Source organism: Pleurodeles waltl, chromosome 6 (genome assembly GCF_031143425.1).
Source record: "Pleurodeles waltl isolate 20211129_DDA chromosome 6, aPleWal1.hap1.20221129, whole genome shotgun sequence".
NCBI lineage: Eukaryota > Metazoa > Chordata > Amphibia > Caudata > Salamandridae > Pleurodeles > Pleurodeles waltl.
This window is the reverse complement of record NC_090445.1, coordinates 853,141,562-853,163,412: the sequence shown is the minus strand read 5'-3', so window position 1 is coordinate 853,163,412 and position 21,851 is coordinate 853,141,562. Positions and strand designations below refer to the sequence as shown.

The 21,851-nt window shown below is 44.1% G+C and overlaps 1 protein-coding gene across 3 annotated transcripts in view; it reads left to right on the top strand.

Annotated features, from left to right (window-relative positions):
• Nucleotides 1–21,851, top strand: part of ARMH3 (armadillo like helical domain containing 3) — a 748,421-nt gene that overhangs the window by 477,909 nt on the left and 248,661 nt on the right. For all 3 annotated transcript variants that reach the window (XM_069239576.1, XM_069239578.1, XM_069239579.1), the window contains exon 20: nt 6,176–6,264. In XM_069239576.1, the coding sequence (XP_069095677.1) occupies nt 6,176–6,264 (89 nt within the window). The remainder of the gene's footprint in view (nt 1–6,175; nt 6,265–21,851) is intronic.

Sequence of the window (21,851 nt, the reverse complement as noted above, 5' to 3'; positions counted from 1 at the left end):
CAAATAGGTTCTGAAAAACTTCAAAGCTCTCAAGTCATCGGTATAGGGAGCTGGACTTCGGCGATACTGGAAGTGATGTCAGGCTGCGTCACTGAGGACATAAAGTGCCTGTCCTGGCCCAATGACATTACCTTTTTCCAGTGCCTTTGATGGAGTTCTGGATTTTCTCTCTCTGAGATTTCCTCACAGATTCAGAAAAGTGCAGAACCATTTCTACTCCCAAAAAATCAGGGTTCAAACTCTCCAGGGATTGTGAGGGACACGTCCATTATGGACCCCCAGGCTGATTGCCTGTAGTGCTTGGTGTCCAGTCATGACTCCAAGACCTGTTCTCGCCTCAGCATGCACCCTAAGGCCAAAAGGGGACAGGAGGTCAAGCTCTTTATGGCTAGAGCTAAGGAAGACCAACTCTGTAAATGATCCCGACTCTGTTCCTTATCTCATTCTTCCTCTTCAGCTGCAAAGAAGAAAAAGAAGCAAAGGAAGACGAAGAAGCACTCCAGATGTAAGTCTCCTCATTGCTGTCCATTACCCACAGGACCTTTTTTCCTTGGAACCAAAGCTTGTCGACTTGACACTGCCAAACCCTGGCAGACTGAGCAACTTTTTTGAGTGGTGTGCAGACAATGGTATGGACCCTCTACAGGCCATGTTGTTGCAGGTGCTGAGATTTGTACATTTGGTTGCAAATTGGGGATTGTTGCTGTCTGGGTATTTGACTTTTATGTCTGCATTTCTCTGTCTGACTGACCAGTCGTCCATTTTTAAGTCCCTTATTGTTATGAGATTTCTCATGGGTCTGACAAGTATGTATCCTCCCACTCCCTTTGTGGTTCTACAGTGACATTTAAATTTAGTTCTCAACTTTTTGATGGGTAATCTGTTTGAGCCCCTGCACAGTTGTACCATACAAACGTTAACTCTCAAAACTCTCTTTAGGTTGCTATCACTTCTGCTAGAAAGGTTAGTGAACCGCAGACCCTTAGCTATCGCTCTCCACTCATTTTTTTTTTCCAGGTAGGTTGGTGTTGCGAACCAGGGCTACTTTCCTTCCTAAGGTGTAGGCACCTTTCCCTCTAATCCACCACCTCTCCAACCTTCTGTGCTTCCCCTCATCCTACCAAGAAAAGGAACAATGCATCTGTTGCATCCTAGGCTGGCATTTAATTACTACCTGAATGCCACCAAGGAATACTGTTTCAATGCCTAGCTCTTTGTTGGGACCTGTGGTGCCATAAAAGGTAAGCTGTGCAAAAGACAATTCTCTCACGTTGGATCATCCTTTGCATCAAGATCTGCTACATTTTAGCCAAGAAAGAGCCTCCTGACAGGATCAGAGCCCATTCCACCAGGGCTAAGTCAACCAGTTCTGCACTTGCCTGGGGAGTCCCAGATGCAGGAATTTGTAAGAGTCCAAAGTGTGCTTTCTTGCACATCTTCGCAAAGTACTACTGCCTGGATTCAGAGGTGTTTAGGGATGGACACTTTGCCTGGTCCGTTATGCAGTATTTACTTGTCTAACTTACAATCAACCCTTCTCGTGGACAGGTATTTCTGTGAAAACTGCTTTACAGGTGAGGAATGTGCAAGTAAAAGTATCCATCAAAAAAAGTTTCCTGCAATAACAACCTTTGTGGTGGATACTCTACCAGTGAATTCCTCACTGACCATCCCATCTCCTGTTCGATTGATGAGTTGTAGGTCAAGTTAATAAGATGCCAGTTTATATCTTTTTGGTACAGCACCCACTACCTTGATGTCATTCTACCCTCTTGTCTCAATGACCGGGAAGAAAACGAGGGAAACTGATGTTCCACCAGGGTGGGCCTTTTATGGCCCCAGTGATGCTGCCTGATGTCCATTCAGATATTTTCCGAGTCCAATACCCACTACCGGTGACTTTTGAGCTTTGAAGTTTTCTGTATCCTGTGTGATGCCTGTGATTGTTCTATAGGTGAGGAATCTGCAGGTAAATAGGGTATTCACAAGCATGATTGTTTCTGCAGGTAAGTAACTTTTTTCTTTGCCCTCACATATGGCATCATACACATGCTTTAAATCTACGTATTAGGGGGAGCACCATCTTTGTCAACTGATGATCAGCCTTCTGATGTGGATTTTGAAAGCCCATTTCATAGGGAAATTAAACAACCAAGCAAACTAACTGAGTAGACTTATTTGCCCTGCTTGTGAATGGGAGTTAACCCCTTCGCTGCCAGGCCTTCTCCCCCTGAGGTGCCAAGCCTTTTTTTGGCTGTTTGGGTCAGTTCACGCTTATGCCATCATAACATTTTGTCCACATAAGCTAGCCACGCCAAATTTGTGTCCTTTTTTCCAACATCCTAGGGATTCTAGAGGTACCTAGACTTTGTGAGTTCCCCTGAAGGAAACCACGAAATTAGCCAAAATACAGCGAAAATGTTGTTTTTTTTAAACAAAAAAATGTAATAAAGAGCTGCAGAAGAAGGCTTGTGATTGTTTCCCTGAATAATGGTATCAACAAAGGGTTTGCGGTGCTAAAATCACCAGCTTCCCAGCCTTCAGGAACAGGCAGACTTGAATCAGAAAACCCAATTTTTCAACACAATTTTGGCATTTTACTGGGACATACCCCATTGTTACTATTTTTTGGCCTCCTTCCAGTTAGTGACAACAATGGGTGTGAAACCAATGCTGGATCCCAGAAAGCTAAACATTTCTGCAAAGTAGACAACATTCTGAATTCAGCAAGGGGTAATTTGTGTAGATCCTACAAGGGTTTCCTACAGAAAATAACAGCTGAAATAAAAAAAAGTTTGAAATTGAGGTGAAAAGAACAGCCATTTTTCTCCACATTTTACTCTGTAACTTTTTCCTGCGATGTCAGATTTTTTAAAGCAATATACTGTTAGGTCTGCTGGTCTCTTCCGGTTGCGGGGATATATAGGGCTTGTAGGTTCATCAAGAACCCTAGTTACCCAGAGCCAATAAATGAGCTGCACCTTGCAATGGGTTTTCATTCTATACCGGGTATACAACAATCCATTTGCTGAAATATAAATAGTGAAAATAGGTATCAAGAAAACCTTTGTATTTACAAAATGGGCACAAGATAAGGTGTTGAGAAGCAGTGGTTATTTGCACATCTCCGAATTCTGGGGTGCCCATACTAGCTTGTGAATTATAGGACATTTCTCAAATAGACGTCTTTTTTACACACTGTCTTACATTTGGAAAGACAAAATGTAGAGAAAGACAAGGGGCAATAACACTTGTTCTGCTATTCTGTGTTCCCCCAAGTCTCCCGATAAAAATTGTACCTCAGTGTGGGTAGGCCTAATGCTCGCGACAGGAAACACATCACGGCCACATCACGTTTTTACATCGAATTCTGACATGTTTTTTGCAAAGTGCCTAGCTGTGGATTTTGGCCTGTAGCTCAGCCAGCACCTAGGAAAACCTACCAAACCTGCGCATTTTTGAAAACTAGACACCTAGGGGAATCCAAGATGGGGGTGAATTGGGGGGCTCTCACAAGGTTCTGTTACCCAGAATCCTTTGCAAATCTCATAATTTGGCCAAAAAAACACTTTTTCTTCACATTTCGGTGACAGAATGTTCTGGAATCTGAACAGAGCCATAAATTTCCTTCCACCCAGCATTCCCCCACGTCTCCTGATAAAAATGGTACCTCACTTGTGTGGGTGGGCCTAGTGTTTGGGAAAGGGAATGCCCCAAAACACAATCTGGACACATCAAAATTATCAAATACAAAACTACCTGTTTTTGCGGGGGCACTTGCGTTTTTGGTCATGGGCTCAGCAGCCATTTAGGGAAACCAACCAGACCCAAACATTTCTGAAAACTAGACACCTGAGGGAGTCCAGGGAGGTGTGACTTGCATGGATCCCGCAGTGTTTTCTTACCCAGAATCCTCAGCAAACCTCAAATTTAGATAAGAAATCACATTTTTCCACATTTCTGAGTGGGATCACTGCACCGGGACACATTTCCTACCACCCAACATTCCCGTCAGTCTCCCAGTAAAAATTATACCTCACTTGTGTAGGTGCGCCAAGAAAAGGCCTAAAAATGTTGAGCCCCCCCTGGGTAGCGGCCCTTGCCCAAGGAGCCTCTCCCGTTATGTGGAAGTATATAAAAAAAAAATCCCTGGTGTCTAGTGGTTTCTGCCCCCCTCCCCCAGGGGCAGATCGGCCTAATTAGACAGAAATGGCCTAAAAATTATTTCCCCCCCAGGGAGCGACTCTTGCCTAAGGGGTTGCTCCCCACATATATAAAAACAAATAAACAAAAAAAAATTACCCCTGGTGTCTAATGGGCATTTCTGCTGCCTGATCGCACTTCCATCGGGCAGCAGAAATGCTTGCAGAGACATGAAAGGAAAGGCCTTTCCTTTCATGCCTCTGCCTGCCCCCGAGCGGAAGAGAAATTCTTAGCATTTCTGTTGCGATGGGAGGTGACCTTTGATGAGGTCAGCATGTGATCGCGTGCTGATGTCACTGGGGGGGCCGGGAGAGCTTGGGGTAGAAGGGGAAGCGATTCCCCTTCTAGCCCTGCCCTGGGATGGGTGGGGGGAGGCCCTCGGGGGAGCACCAGCGCTTCCCCCAAGGACCTATACCAGGACATAGTGGTTACGTCGGTGGCACCTCAGTGCTGCTCCACTGGACATAACCACCATGACAAGGCATGGGTTAAACAACGTGACTAGTTTCTGTGTGTTTACTTTTGAGCAAAACTAGACATCTCCCACATGACTTAGTATAGACTACTTTGCAAGCTTCCATAATTCTCTCAGTATGCACCCCTATCAAAATTCTTATTGCCCCAAACAGTAGTTTACAAGCTTCCTGTAGCTATCACCAAACTGGAAAAGAAACATTATAAATATTTTGCAAATAATCTTTTCCTGGATTTCCATTCGTTTTATTAGAAATCGGACCTACTGTATACTAAATCTCAAGCACCTCTCCACTAGCTAGTCTTCCTCTGGATATCATATCTGGTCAGTCCTAGAAAATAATACTTAGGAAAAATATTAAGTTATCTAGTGTAGAGAACTCTAATATTGACTACTTCTCAGCTCCAACATAAGGTTTGAACAGCTCACTATGTCATGTAGATCCAAATGAGCACCAACTTTAAGCTACCTCAGTCCGGTTAATGTATATATTGTTCAAGAAATACTCTGTTCAAATGATTACTAGGTCTAAGAGTTACACCACACCATCCCAGAGTTGTCATTGATTTCAGTTCTTGGCTAACAATTCCAGGAACTAATACAATTAGTCAGCTCCAGTATTCCTACAAAGTATTCTACGTTAATTAGAAACAATTAGTTCAGGTTTTTAGCCAGTCTGGCTAAAAATCCTCATACTAAATCATGTAGGCGTGCACTCAGTTTGATCCCCGCCATATGCAAATCAGCCTTGTCCCTGCGCCAATGGGAACAGTCCAGCCCGAACTGCCAGGCCAAGTTCTAACTGAATTAAAACAGAAGCAACCCAAAACCAGTTTCACACTAGTTACGGCTCATGATCCAGGTAAAGCTTGTTTTCAGTGACACGGAATGCATGGGACCCATGTCTGAGCATACCTTTCCCTCTTAGGGTGACACACTAAAGTATACTGTCAAAATGATGGATGGAGTGCTTGAATTAATCTCAGCCACTGGTAATTCCTCAGCCTTTATCTCAGTTCATCGTTATTTTGCACACCATCCCATTAGAACAGGGTCAAGACTGATCTGCATATGGCTGGGTCCAAACTGAGGTGGCATGGTGGGCAAAATAATTGACTGGGATGAGGCCCCGGGTAATTACTAGTGGCTGAGATTGATTAAAGCATTACATCATTCACTTTTTGTATACTACAAATAATGATGGTGCATTACAGTACTTCTAAGTTATCTCACAAAATGGTACATTCCTCCCAAATAATGGGATTCCTTTCATATAATGTGATTCCTTTGAGTCTGTCGTATAGTCTGGGTCAGTACAGACTACATTTAGGAAGTATTGAAATTTGGTTTAGCATCATATGCTACTGTGTAACTTGAATGTTCTCCAAACTCGTTTGCCTTTTCGCTGTATTTTGGTCGGTTGAACTATAGAAACATTTGTTTATTCCATGCCAAAAAAGTCTCATTATTAAATGCTGTCTTTTGTTTATTTTGTAGACGATGTATTCAAATTGTGCATAAGCTTCTATGTTACCAAAAGAAATGCCGTGTGAGGTTGCATTATACGTGGCGGGAACTGTGGTCAGGTAATCTCAGAATTATTTTGTTTGTTAAACCTGGCCCCTCTATTTTGTTCTGTGCCTCTCTTTAAAAAAACCGCTTTGTAATGTACTGTACTCATATCACTGACCTCTTATTTTAAACTTCCTTCTGGACAAATGCAATTGTGTGTTTACTCTGTTAGTTAGGTATATGTTCATGTGTGTATCTGGGTCGATAGAGGGTGAACCTACCCACAAAGAAACAGCTAAACAAAACTAGGGGTATGTGGATGGAGAACAACAATGGACGGAGGCAGACAGGACAATGAGATTAGCAACTGAGTGTGCATCTTCAGCTGGTTGCACTTGGATACATGCAGTGTTTGAAGAGAGGAATCCTCAGTTTCTTTGTGAAAATCGTGAATGAGAGACTTGATGACGTGGATGTTCCAGGTTCTAGGAATTTGCAAAGATAATGTTTGGTGTCTTGTCATGTCTTTCCTGCATTTTTTATCTTGAGGTTATTGAGATTACTACATGTTGTGTAACCGAGCATAGGTCTCATCCTCAGCTGTGACAGACAACGTGCTTTTATCACGTTGTAGGGGATTCAGCGCAACTTCACCGGGAGGGGGTTTAGAGAGAGCCTTTGGAGGACTTTAGGGTCAGAGGTTTTGTCAAACTCCTCAACACTTTGGCCCTCATTTGGTACCGCGTGCTGAAGACTGCCAGTGCAGGCGGTTTTCCACACAGCGTATAATGACTGCTGGCAGCCCTCCGCCCTTTTCCGGATGGAGAGCCGTCAGCAGCCATACTGGCGGTCGGCGGTGAAGTGGAGGCTGCTCCACCTCTACCGCCACGACATCAGAACACCGCCCACCGAATCACGCCCCATGATTCGGCATGGCGGTGTTCTGGTGACGGGGAGCTGGCGACGGAGCAGCCCCCATGGATCCCGTTCCCTCCAGAGGATCATCGGACCAGGTAAGGTGATCGGCCGTTAGGGGGGGGTGTTGTGTGTTGTGGGCGTGCATGGCGGTGTGCGTATGAGTGTGTAGAGGGGGTGTGTGAGTGCGTGTATGCATGCGAGGGTGTGTTGTGTGTATGGAAAATGTGTGAGTGTATAATCTGTGTGTGAGTGTGCTTGTGGGTGTGTGTCAATGTTGGGGGGTTGTGGGGAGGGGGTCCGACCACCTTTGGGGCGTGATAGGGTGGTCGTGGGTTGGGGGGAGGACTCTGGGCGGCAGAGACCCCCATCAGTGCCAGGGAACATATTCCCTAGCACTGATAGTACCTACCGACATGGATTTTGTGGCAGTACAGAACCCCATGAAATGAATGGCGGTATGTGGGGTCGTGATACCGCCGGCGGTGTAGTGACGGCCGCCAGGCTGGAGACCGAAGTGTCCAGCCCATCGGTCGGAGTGGAGAAGTGGTGGTTTTGCATGGCGGTCACCGCCATGCTTGTAATTTCATTTTTTTTACCGCCCACCTGTTTGCAGTATTACTGCCACTTCTCCACCGACCGCCAGGGTTGTAATGAGGGCCTATATCTGTAAGGCAGCAGCTTCAACACTTTTCACTGAGATGGGATGTTATTCTGGGACTTTGGCATGTTGGGAGAAGAACCTTGACTTTGCGAGTATGATTCTGTGTTTTTTTAGATGTGTATCCTCAAACTCGGGGTGAAGTCGATGTGAAATAAAATGCAGTTACATTTCAGATGATAGAGAGGACGTCATACCTGCACCATGCCGAGGCAAAGGGGAGCGGAGCACCGAGCGCTGCGGTTAATCACTGCGTTTAATAACTGCGTTGGTGCTTTATTTTCCTGTATGAATTTCACTTCGTCATGTCTCGCAGCTTCCCTAGGAAACTAGTGAAAGTCTTAGCAAAAGCAAACAGCAGTAGTTAGGGAGTGAAGGGTAAGCTATCGGGGCTCGCCTCTTGTCCACAGAAATAGAAAAATCCAGTCGGGTTTCCCCAGTGATTAACAAATGTGCAAATAATTCATGATGGAATGCTGTCTGTATCTATATATTTACCGTTGACGTAATGAAAAGCTAACTGGATTTTACTGTTTCATGTACTGAAATGAACAGTATTATTCTCGCTAACCCACGAAACAGACGTGTGGGAGTAGGATTTCTTATAAAGAATTGTATGGCTGCAGATACTGTACATACCTAAGTATTTGTCCTTGGAGGAGCTAGGCTTACAGACCCCTCGGCTCTCTCACTCTATAACTTACAGATGCAGAATACTGTATACTGGTTAACAGAGTGGCTAAAAAGAAAATTACAAGGTTCAAAATTTTGCAAGCTTAATTTTATCTTTAGGCTGTTGAGCTTCCACCTTTCTCTTTCTGCACCATCTGTCTGTTTTAGCCATAGAAGATCTGGACGCTATATATTTTTTATACACACAGGCATGCGTGTGTTTGTGTGCACATGGTTTGTCCCCCCTCTCCCCCCCCCCCAACAGTAACAATATGTCTGCATTTTTACGGTGGCTTATACTGCCTGACTGACCATCTCTGACAATAAATTCTCTTACTTCGTGTTAACCCTTACTAGAATCAAGCACTGAATTAACCTCCATCTCTCAACATATGTATCTTGAATTCAAACGCTGGCACCACAGCTGTTACATGTATTAAACTCTTACACAATACTTCTTATTCTCTTATGAGTGACTATTGTAACTATAAATCCATTTTTGAGGGTTGAATTTTGGGGTAAATGTATAGGAATCAGTTATTTTCCTGGTAAATCCACTTCCTGCTCGAAAGGAACACTAGCAGCCCGATTGTTCCCTGTGATCGTCATACCACGGGGTCCTCTCTTGTACTGAAGTGATCCTCCTCATAAATGACCGACTTCCATCACAACTCCACATACAAGCACTGTCCACCCCTCACCCCCTTCCAGAGGGACAATCTCACCCATTCTGTGGTAATGTCCATTATAACCGTCTGCAAGTCCAGCATCCTGACCATGCAAAAGGACAGTAAGGCCCTCCTCAAAGGTGGCTCTTAATTCCACTGGGATCTGTGCCAGACTTTACAGACCCAATCGGAATTATTCATATTTTACTTTAATCCGGAGTTTTCAGTTGCTGTAAGTAGCCGAAATCTCCAGGGGAAAGTTCTACCCACAAATGTTGGTTCTTGAGTGCAAGACATGCATAATTTCAGATGCCATTTCGATTACAGCTGTGCTGGTTTATGTTTCGAGTTGGCATCGAGAAATATTTGCGTCCTCGAGAGCTCATAAATAACAAATAGCCTGTTAAAGTTGAGAATAAGGGAATGTTTTTCTGAAGTCAATCTGAGTTAGTGCAGACGAGCAGTTTCCATTGATGGCCGTGGTACAGTGGGAGGAGCTGGTGTGAATTCGCCCCTAAGTGAACCCACTTTAATTTGTCATTAATGCTGCCCCTGTGCCAGTGTGTGAGTACCTTTGACTGCTGTCACCATATATCTCTGCGTCCTGCCAGTGTTTACACCCGCGCCGTGCGTGCGCTGCTGCTGACAATGCATAGTTCTCTGAAATCGCAACGGGGAAATGCTATTTGGCTTAATCTACCTATTAGGGCTTGCGTGACTGTTCTGTGAATCTACAAGATACATTATGCACATTTTGGCAATAAAATATACAGGTATTGTGCCTTGCCGTCGTGAAAGAACTCGAGATCAGTTAACATGTTATATGATGGTTTATATAAGTCTTTATGCGTTGTAATTTACCCTTGAACACGAGTATCTATCATTAACGCCTCCACGTGGTCCGGCTTTTACGAATTACATTCCCCCTACTGTTGCACTCAGTTTAAGATATAGGGGGCGATTAACGAAGAACAGAGCGGTAAATCTACATTTAAGTCTGAGTGTAGATTTACTACTTTTTGGAATTCACAAAAATGTCAAGGAATGAAATCCACACGGAAAGTTGCATCGTGCCCGGGACTTCATGCAGATTCCTGGAAAGTCGTGTGATTTTCAAATCCGGAACCCATTTCTTCTGTCCACCACAGTGAAAAACTAACTCCCTCCAGAGGGAATTGAATCTCCTGCGGAAATGCACTTTTTTCCTTTTAGTTTTCTCTGCAGGGAAACTATTTCCCTGACGAGAAACTAGGGGGTGCGTCATCCCTCTTCCCACCCTGAAAAGGGTATTTTCACCAGTGCTGTGCTGAAGTAAAGATGTGGTAGTTTACGTCTGCCAGCAACCCTTTGTGAATTCATGCTAGCCGTAAGTAAGGTAAATTCAATTGTCATATTTTGTTTACAACCACATTTATCTTTGTGAGTAGGTCTCAGTCTTTCCTTGTTCCACAGTGTAGGTTTAGGTTACTGAACTTTCTGTAATTGTTTGTGAGATATTGACCTTCTCTTGCAATCTTTGTAAGGGCATTTACTCTACTGAAAGATATCGATCTGGCCTGCTTCAGTGCATCGATCTGTGTGCTTGCTCAGATTTGAGAATATGTTAACAATTTAGAGTAAACCAAGTGATCAATTTCCTTGTATTTGGGTCTCTCCATAGCATCAAATACTGAAAAAAGTGGTTAATAGTCTATATTTTGTTTTGAAAGTGTGAAGATGTGTTTGATAGTTTAAAGTTAGAAGGTTAAATTTGAAACGAGCAGGCAAAAGCCAGTAAGTTTTGCCTATGCACGATCTGTTGGCTTTGTCAGTGTTTTTTTGGACATGTTCCACAGCATCACTGGCTACTTAAAATAAAGGGGGAAAAAACGCTACGACGTGGCCAGCATCAACTGTCATAGCGCTTTTTTTGTTACTGCTGTGCAATATGTCTAGAACAAAAAAAAATCGAGTTATTTGGCTTTCTTTAATGTTTTTTGTGGGAGGCAGGAGTGTTGTAGGGGCTAGGGGGACCCATAGTGGGTGGGGCATCAACACAAGGTACTCAGGAGGAGGGCAGTCAGAAGGTAAGCAACTTGAGGGATGTGTGGAGGGAGGAAGCAGAAACATAGAGCAGGACCGGGACGGTGCAGGGGTGTTCCCAACCTGTGGTCCGGGGAACCCTGGGGGTCCGCAAAACCTCCTCAGGGGGTCCGCATTGACTTAGAAAATTAAATAATATTAACAGAATTGGTCCCCCACTTTTAGGAATGACTCAGTGGGGGGTCCCCTGATTCCAGTTATGATTCAGTGGGGGTTCCAGGGTTACAGTAAGGTTAAAGCAGGGGTCCACAGAAGTCAAAAGGTTGGGAACAACTGGGTAAGCAACACAAGGGATGTGTGGGGGAGGAGGTAAGGAGCAGCAACACAAGGAAGATGGCGGTGAGTGGCAGGTAAGCAACATGAGAGAGTTGTGGGGGAGGAGGGAGGGAGCACCAACACAACAGACAGCGGAAGGAAGGGGGTTTAGGACAGGAGCATGAACGGTGGGAGGTAGAAAGGACCCAAGACACTTGTACCTTTACAGAGTGCATGTTAAAATGTAAGAAAAAGTACCTGCAGGAGCATGGGGCCAGTGGAAGGACATTGGCCTCAAAAAGGAAGCTGTACTTGGTCCACATAGGAAGTAAGTGGTAAGTAGGAGGTGGAGTCGGATAAGAAGCAAGGAAAGGAGAGTGAGGTTAAAGCCAACCAATGGTAAGTAATGGGCTGGCTCTACATCCATCCCATTCTAACCTATTTTTTGTTTGTTTGTCAACAAAAGATTTTGCAGAAAGCACGTGAGTGAGGTCTCAAGCAAAACATTACAATGACATTTCTCACCCTCTATATCCCCAAAGAGGGAATCCTATAGAAAAATATTCAAACCATAGTCACAGACACTCATCTGATGTGCTGCTTAGAGAATAAATTCTGCAGTAGACACTTTACGTCTAATGGTACTGTTTGATTTTATATCCAGACTGTAATAAAGGTAAACGTAGACATGCCCCGTCTCCTTGTAGTAGGCACTCTTTTGGTGATTTTAAATGCTACTAGCATGAGTAAAAATAAAATACCTTAGAGTGAGGATCTCCTTCCTCATCTTCGTTCAGATCTGGTCCCAGCTTAATCTTACACTTTGGAGTAAGGTCATTTCCTGTGTAGGGAAAGTGGTTCCTAAAATGAATCATGCATGTTCATGTCTTTAGCTGATGCCAAAGTGACCGTGATTCACACTGAGATACCTAATGCTTAAAAATATTTGTGGAACAGAAGACCTTCTCTCTGAAAGTTCAGCTGCACTTTAGTGGAGTAGCTGACCACATTCAAAATGTACCCAATAACCTTTCAGTTTGGCACATTTAATATATATATTTTTTTTCTTTCACTCTAGTGACAAGTAAGTGATGGCAAGGCCTGAGGATTACTTCAGTTTTAACAGCAGACCTGAATAACCACCTTTGTATATAGTGGGCATCCATGTGTTGTAAAGTTACCAAAAGTAAACCAATTTGTGTGTGCAGAAGCACCGACGTAGTGTTCAGAAGCACTCTTTACAATCATCTCTGTGGAAGAAACCTAGGGCCAAGAGTAATACCATAAACAAGCCCACAAGCTTTCCTTGTACCCCACTCTTGGGTATCCCTGAGTCCAATCCCAGGACTAGATATGGAGGCTTCGTGGAGGTGGCAGCTAGTGAAATGTATTTAAATTGGGAATATGTTCAAAAAAGGAAGATGAAGTCCTTTAATAAAATCAAGAAATATTATGAATTGTAGTGAAAAAGGTTATGGCTTGCAGCGAAGTAGAAAGATAAAGCCGCACACAAGTTAGAAACGGGACAGTGAATCCTCTGAAAAGGTTGATAACCACTCATAAGATGACTGATGAGGCCCATTTGATTTCTAGGACATATAAAAATGCTCCTTCATGGTGAGGAAAAGAAAACAACCATTTGCAATGCAATTGGTCTCACATTTACATGAGTTAGCTATTGGCGTTGTAAATGAACCATGTGTTATGGAGTGTGTGTATGTGGTGTGTAGTAGAAGTATGTTGGTTTGATTGGAATTGTTGTGGAATTGTGTGGTGTGAAGTGAATTTGTGTTTTAGAATTGTGTGGCGTGGTGTGCAGTTGAAATATGTGGATAGTAATTATGTGGTATTGAGTGTACTGGAATTGTGTGGAGTGGGATTTTGTGTTTTGTGGTGTAATTTTATGGAATGGTGTTTTTTGTTGTTGTTGTAGAGTTGTATGAAGTGGAGTTTAATTATGTGGAGTGTTGTTAAATTTTGTGTCATGATGTGGAATTCTGTGATGTGGATTGGATGTATGTGGTGTGCTGTCTGATTGTGTTGTTGAGTGGAATTATGAGTTTTGGTGTTGGCTTATGTAGTATGGATTGGAAATTGGTGGAGTTGTATTGTGTGGTGTGGAATTGTTTGGATAGTTTTGCCTTTTTGGTGAAAAAAACAAATAGGTAAGAGCTGTGTCTTTGTGTGTTTAAAAAACAAAACAAAAAAAAACAAGGTTGAAGGTAACGTTAAATGGTATGTTTTATAGAGTCAGGCACTTCTTGGAAACTAAAGGCCTAGATGTATGTACCCTGCACGAATATACAAATAAGCTCCCATAAGCAAAATGGTGCAAGTAGTTCCTGTGAATTTGAGTATACATGTGCCAATTGTTGACTGTCTTGCTGCACATGTGTTCCATCTGGTGTTTTCAGTTGTGTTATTCTTAAAGCATAACTGTGCTTAATGTTATTTTTACAATTCTAAGCTAAATGCATTGTTGATGCCTTCTGCCACCGCAACACAGTTGTAAGAATACAACTAAAGAATAATTTAAAAAAACGAAACCACCTGTTAAAACGTGTGCAGCAAACATATGTCGGAACAACGCATGCAGGAACCACGCATGCCTGAACAAAGCGGTCGGAACAATGACTGCGTTGTTACCACTAATGCTTTTACCACAAATGCCTTAACAGCGGTTTTTCGTTGTAAAGTCATGTGTGAAACAGGCATGCGTGGTTCCAGCATGCGACCCCTGGCCCCTAAACCTACCGCGACCCCCCACCCCTTGCCTCTAAAACCACCCGACCCCCCCCCCCAACCCACCTTAAAACCTAAACAAACCCAACCCCCTACCCCTAAAACTACCCGACCCCACCCCTAAAGCCTAAACTACTTCAAACCCCCCTGCCCCTAGAACCTAAAACTACCCCGACCCCACACCCCACCGATAAAACTTCCCTTCCGCCCCTAAACCTAAAATTACTCCAATCCCCACCCCTAAATCTACGGTGACCCCTGCCCCTAAAACTACTGCGAACTCACACCCCTGCCCCTAAAACCACCCCGACACCCCGCCCCTAAAACTACCCCAACTCCCCACCACGCCCCTAAAACCAAACTACCTGAACCCCCACCCCACCCCTAATCCTACCCCAGCCTCCCAACACCACCCCTGAAACTACCACGTCAACCCCCACCCTGTCCCTAAAACCTAAATCTACCCGACTGCCCACCCTGCCGCATAAACCTAAATTTACCACAACCCCCCAACCTAAAACTACCACAACCTACGCCACTAAAAACGAAAATTACCCCAACCTCCCACCCCACCCCTAAAACTAAATAAAAAACGTCATGTGGAGCACATAAACAATATAAGTAATTAGCTGTCAGATATAATGGATTCACAGAAGTCTATGGTCAATTCAATTATGACACACCAACGATCAAAGAAATTTACACAAGGGCTTGTAGGGGGCAAATAAATGTAAACAATCTTTTAATAGATATATACATGTACATTAAAAACTACATCCCATTTTGGCCAATATTTCTATATTACAACAACATTGAAATCCGTCGGTATAAAAAGCAACCTGTTTCTACACCTTACTCAACAATTAGAACATAGACCTAATGTTACACTTATTTACACAAAATTCGAAACAAGACCAAACAATGGGGTCCGAGGTAAGTCCATCCAAGAATAGTCCTGCTTGTGGTAATGGAATTCAACCGACACGTGTTTCGTCCTATTACGGACTTTATCAAGGCTGATTAAACAATAACATCAATTAGAATATTATTACAAACCACATAATTCGAAAACATCCAAAAACTACCTGACCCCCCACCGCTGCCCCTAAAGACTAAAACTACCCCAGTCCCCCACTCCACCCCTAAAACTACCCTGACCCCCCACCACACCATTAAAACCTAAAATTACCCCGACCCCCCCACCCTGCCCCTACAAAATGAATACTCTGGCCCCTACCCTTAAAAACTAAAACTACCCCTAACCCTACCCCAGCCCCATTTACCTTATTGCGTCCTCTCCGATCTTGAGCGTGTTTTCCTCTGCCTTAATCATGCATGTTCGTTGTTCCAGACATGCGTGGTTAAGGCAGAGGAAAACAGGGTAATTGTTCAGGAAAGCAGTGTTCCGCTTTCATGGACAATGCACCTCCTTGTTTCCCCATTGTGGTTTAGGCTGCTTCCTGTGTGCAGCAACGCACCATCCGAATATACATAATTGTAAAATTACGTGAGCATTTTTAAACAACGATTGTTACGCGGAAGCATGGAGGTTAATACATGGCCAGCAAATGAAAAGGAAGTTCTTATTGACTCCGATCAAGTATAATTTCGAGAATATAAAAGGTCCTATTTTTCTGTAACAGGGCGCGAGGGTGGAATGGGAAGCAGCTGTAGATACTGAAAAGGGACGTTCACGGTGCTGCTCCAATAAAAGAGATACAAAGAGCAAACACAAATAAACATCCATTTTCCATGTGTGGTTCACAAGCTACTGAAAAATCTACGGTTTGCCAAGAGAGCTTGTAATCTAGAGCTGGACTCACCCCATTGGAAACATCCCAGCCAAGCATCACTCCTAGCGGAAGCCATTCTTCAGTGTACCACAGACTACAGTCTCCGAACACTGCATATCCAAAATGTTATAATTTATTCTTAATCTGCAGCCTGCCTTTCACATAGATTGCTCTTGCAGAAGACTTTTTCACAGTGGCTGCAGTGCATGAGCATACTCTGCCACTTCTTGAGGCAGCCATTCAGTCTCTGCCCCCTGGGAAACACTCTAGAACATAAACATAGCCTGTGTAATGCCTTCTAGGGTAATCACGAAGACATAGCAAATGGCATGGCCATGGAGGGCCCAGCAAATTTCATTTTAATATTGCCATTGGGCAGCAAAGAGGCTTTTTTTTTTTTTTAAATGCCACGGCTGCACTGAAAGTGAATAATAGCCACATTTTGGGGCATAGAGTTTATATAGATCCCTGGACTCTGCTGCTCATTACCTACTCCAACACGGCATGGCCAACAACAGAAACCTAGCGATCAGAGCACCGCCGGGTGGGAGAAACAGCAAGGGACTGTGCAAAGGTGGTGGATAAGAAACGCTCCACGACAACTGTGTGTATCTCTGCAGCCAGCACAGGCATATACATAGAAAGAGGAGCTGTGTATCCGTAATTCGTGATGTTGATGCGGGCAGCGGCCCGACTGCTCCAGTGCCAAGGATGATCTTTGGAGCTGTTAAATACAGCTGTTGCTTTTATGTTTACAAATGCTTCAAAAACACTAAAAAGTTTTGTGGGAGGAGTGAGAGGGTGGGTGGGACAGCAAGTGGAGAATAAGTGGATGCCAGGAAACATAAGCAGGCAAGAAAAAAGATAGTAGTCCCCAGAGGAACACAGACACTGAAAGCGTAAGGAGACAGTACTTTTTATGTGTGAAATCTCTGCAGTTGTAAAATTACTATTTGTAATATTTAACTCATAGCTTGTGAATACAAAAAAAAAAAAACTTACATAAAAGTGTAAATTCACCTTTGTGAATCGGGCCCTTCGTAGGACAACAAGTTAGCAACATTGAATGTCAGTGAGTGTGGAAGAGGTGAAGTGCAGCTACTCCATTTGCCTCAAGGCTTGTTTTGATTTCAGATTATGTTGATTTAAGTACTGGCCTTGGCCAGGTCAGAATCCATTTGAGTTGCCTAAAACAGGTCTTTATCTTTAATCAATGCAGATTCCTTATAGATACCACTAACAGCAGATTTCTCACCTATTGAGCCCTCCCAGACACCAGAGTAGATCTGTAAATATTTGCAGTAGCTCCCACTATCTCAAAGGTGGCACATCGATCCTCCTTACCAATGTTTTCATCTCCTACTGATATCATAACACAGAGTTACATCTAGACACCAACCCTTCATGCAAAGCTCCTATTTTTCTGTGCATTTTCATGTGGATCTTTAGATGTTGTTTCAGATTTTGGCTTTTGCTGTTTTTTTCTAAAAGCTTTAAACTGTATGAAAAGGAAGTGTACTCCTAAGACCACCTTCTTGAAGTTGTGCCTCTACTGCTGTAAGCAGATGTCAGTCACAGGATGCACACAACATCTATTGTTGGTGCCTCAGAACCATGTGCGACTCATAGTCCAGAGAAAAATGCCCTTAGTAAATCCCGCAGGCCATCAAGGAGAGAAAAGCCAAACTTCACGTTGTTGAGCACAAGAAGAGGGGTCAATCCTAAATCCATACACTGTTCTTGGGTAAGCCTAAATAAGATTAAGGCATAAACCTAAGAAGTCCAGGCATGGTTCGACCCTCTCTACACCGCTCCCACTCAAAGGAGAAGTCATGCAGTCACTGTTCTAAGGTGGCTCTTGCTGCTTCTTATAAGTGAGACCCAATCCCAGTTGTAGAGTGGATGCACTCCAAATTTCCTGGCCTTCACAGACTGCAGCAAATTGAGACCTTCAAAGAGGATATGCAGTTATTCAAGCAGTTCAGGGTCCCACTGGCTTGCTTTCAGGCTCCACGGATCATTTAGGGGCTCCAGTCAGAATATCACCCAGCAGGTCATTCACCGGCACCGTTCGACCCGTCCGACCTATCCCAAGCCTGGTGTCTGCCTGCTTCTTAATGCAGTTGGTGAACGTCTTGGCGCTTGTGACAGTTTTTGCAGACCCTGCACAAGTTCTGATGTTAGGTACAGGGCTGACTTCAGCTCAATTTCATCCTATGTCGTACTGTGAAATAGTGAAAGTGCAGCCTGTGGTTTCGGGTACATACCCTGTTATCCCTTGGCCTTAGCACTTACATTACCAGAGGTTGGAGGCTTCATTTGACTCCAGCTCAGATACTGTCCAGCAGCTTGAACCAGTATCCCATCACGGTGATGACAATGTGGACGTAAATCAACTTTTCCCTCTCTCTACACCAATGCAGGCCTGCATTTGGATTTGTAGAATGCTAGTAGCCTAGACACTGCTCTTGAGACTGTCCTTAATTACCCATACTGACTGAGGAGATTGCCTCTTCTGCAGCTGATGTATGCAGGGCTGCAGATGTCTTGGGTTTTGAGTTGCCTAATGTGAAAATTGAAGTTAATTTACTGATGATTTCTTCTGCTTGTCCTTCTGCCTCTAAACCCTTTGTGCCATTTAATGAGGTCCCCACAGGCTGCCTTTCTGCTGCATGGTCCAGATCTTGTTCTAGTCCATGTAAGCCCCCTGTTAAACAATGCCATAGGCCCCCGGCTGGGGATCCTGTGTTCTTGACTCAGCACTTGACTCCGGAAGGCCTTGGGAGGCAGGCTTCCATTAGCAAGGTTAATCCTAATGCCTTTCCTACTGAAGTCCAAACTGGTTGATGCTTGAGGTAAACAGGCTTTCGTCTGCCACTCTTGCTCTCTGGTCCTTGAATATAGTATGCTTTTTGAGTTGCTAAGCCCATACTCTTTGGTACATGGGATGTGAAATTTTGCCTTCCCTTACTGAGGATCGCTGGAATATGTTCACGGAGATGGTGCACGATACTGAGAATGCAGGTTAAATACATATGCCATTCGATGAAATCAGTCTCCTTGGTGAAAAGGTGTTCTTGGTACCAGTGCACTTTCAAGAATGAAGGCTGTGGTGCACTCTCTGGCACTGCTTGCCTCACTCTTCACTTCAACCAGCAGTATCAGAAGAAATAGGGTAATTGCCAATCAATAGAGGAAGCCTTCAGAAACTGCCCACGAGATGGTTCAGACTTTTCATGACCCTAAAGGAAGATCTGAAACTGTGGCCACCAGCAAGCCCAGCATTCCTCTTAAACCCTCTCATCCGGTGTAGTTTTTCCCCCTTTCCTAGTGGTAATAGGGACCAGTAAAGGTCAGGTTCCATTTTTTTTTCCTGCCCAGCTGGAATGCAGTTACTTCAGACCAGTGGTCCTTAGGGTAGCACTAGTTGGTTTGCCCTTCCTTTTGTCTCTGCTGCCCCCCGAGGCATTCCTTCAGTTGTTAATCAGGCATCAGTAGTATATTCTGCCATCCTGTCTGGAAAAGTTCAGTCTCTGCTTGCCAAGGTTGAGATTGTGGTGGTATCTGAGGCGTAGAGAGGCACATAATGTTACCCTTGATGCTTCCTTGTTCCCATGAAGGGCAGGGGATTGGGGCCGATTTTGGACTTCTGAACATCTTCCTGAAGAAGAATAAAGTAAAAATGCCAACGTTAGCCCAGGTTCTGTCATCTTGCAACCCAGAGACTGGATGCTGTCCTTGGACTTTCAGGACACCTACGTACACCCTCTGCTCCTGTAGTCCCAAAAGCAGTATCTCCAGTTTGTAGTGGGCCAGAGTTTTATCACTTCAGTGTCCTTCTCCTTGGCTTTACTTCAGTCCTCCCAAGTGGTTGCAGCTCATCTTTGCAGATTGTGTGTATACATCCATTCTGTACCTCGACAACAGGGTCCTCAAGGCAGCATTACCTTAGCTAGTCTTAAAACTCCTCCAGTGGGAAATTTCATTGCTGCCCATCATTGGGTTCTCCATCAGTCAACTGCGGTACAGCAGGTGCCCTTCACTGAAGTCATTCTACTCAGTTAATTTGAAGCCCCTTCCAGTGAGTCTTGGTCAGTCAGGCAATGCTCCTCAAATTTCTGGCGTGAGCCTTTGTTTCAGCCTGCATGAGGATTTTTGATCTCCTGGCCTAGTAGTGCCTTCTGCCTGTTGGCACATGCAAGCTTTGCAGTGGAACCTTCTGCTACAGTAGGCCCTGCACTAGGGGACCTGCCACAGCACATCCACATCTCAGACAAAGCAGACCTGGGCCCTCAGTAGATGTCAGATGCCTATTGACATGTGGCAGACCATTCTTTTTACCCTTCCCGGAGATCAAAGTTGTCATGGATATGTCAACTATGGTTTGTCAGGGGCACTTGGATGACTTTGAGATGAGAAGATTCTGGTCTCGGACAGATCATATCACCATATCAGTCTTATGGAGCCGATTTTCAAGCAGCTAGCCCTTTGTGCCTTTCTGCTTTTCAAAAAGAGCGCGTCTGTCAAGGTCCTGCAACAAGCAGGGTGAAGTGCAGTCTTGTTCTCATTGGCTGGAGTCTCTGAAGCCATGTCTGCAGCTTCACAGGATATACGTGACCGTTAGTCACCTGATAGGATCCATCAATATCACAACAGATAAACTTAACAGTCAGTATCTCACCAATCACTGGTGACATTTGCATCCAAAGGTGGTGCAGGGCATCTTTCCCAGTGGGGTGCACATGCTTAGTCTGTTTGCTTCCTCTGAGAAGGTACAATGTCAGTTTTTTATTTTTAGTGCTTGGATTGTCTTCCTCAAGGCCTCCTAGGAGATGCGCTTTGCCTTCAGCAGGGCTCAGTTCTGCTTTGCAGATTTTTACCATTGACGATCATTCCATGAGTCCTGAGGAAGGTCAAGAGAACCAAGCACAGCTCATCCTGATAGATTGGATTTGGAGAGTCCGATATTTCAACCTGCTGAATCTGAACTTTTTCTTTCCACTGTCCCAGCAGCAGGACAAGGTCCTGCACCAAATCCTCTTCAATACATCTCCATTGCACAGAGTTTGAGCAGATCCAGTTGAGTGGTTTTGATCTATATCTGGAGAGAGTGATTGCAATCTTGACTTCTCTCCTCCTATTCACCAGGTCTGTTTATGCAGGCACTTGGTCTAAATTTGTGGACTGATGTGAGAGCCGGCAGGTCGATAATCTTCTAGCAAAATTGTCAAGTTATACTTTTGTTTCTTTTATCTCTTGCCTGGCAATACTTTGCTGTGGGCACTGTTAAGGGTTTACTTCCTGGCTCTTTTGGCCTTTCTTCATTTGCCTAATCAGCATCCCCTTATTCAAATCACCATTTTTAAAGGGCTTACTTATAGGTTTCTGCTCTGTGCTGCTTTTCATGCCACAGTCGGACCTTAATTTGTTTCTTATTTATTTGATGTGCACATCTTTCAAGCCAATGAAAAGTTGTTTCAGTTCTCCACCATGTGACAGTGATTTGCAAGTTATTTCGGTGTGGGTCACCATATTCCATTTTCTTGCCTGACAATTTGATTCTTAGGACTAAGGCATTCTTTCTTATGAAGGAGGTGTTGTCCTTCCATGTGGGGCAGTCTTATAATGCTCCCCAGTTTTTTTCTCTCCTCCGCATGTGACTCTCACTGGATCCTAAGTGGGTCCTTACTTTCTACATTGACAGGAATGAGGAGCACAGAGTGGGTGACCAGCTCTTTGTTGGATTCTCCAGGGCAAAGAAAGTGAAGGCTGTATAAAAACAGACCTTATTATAGTGTATTGTACTTTCAGTCAGGATGTCCTGTGGCTATGCCTTAGCAAAAAGTAGCCTGAGGAGGACCTTAAGGCTCACT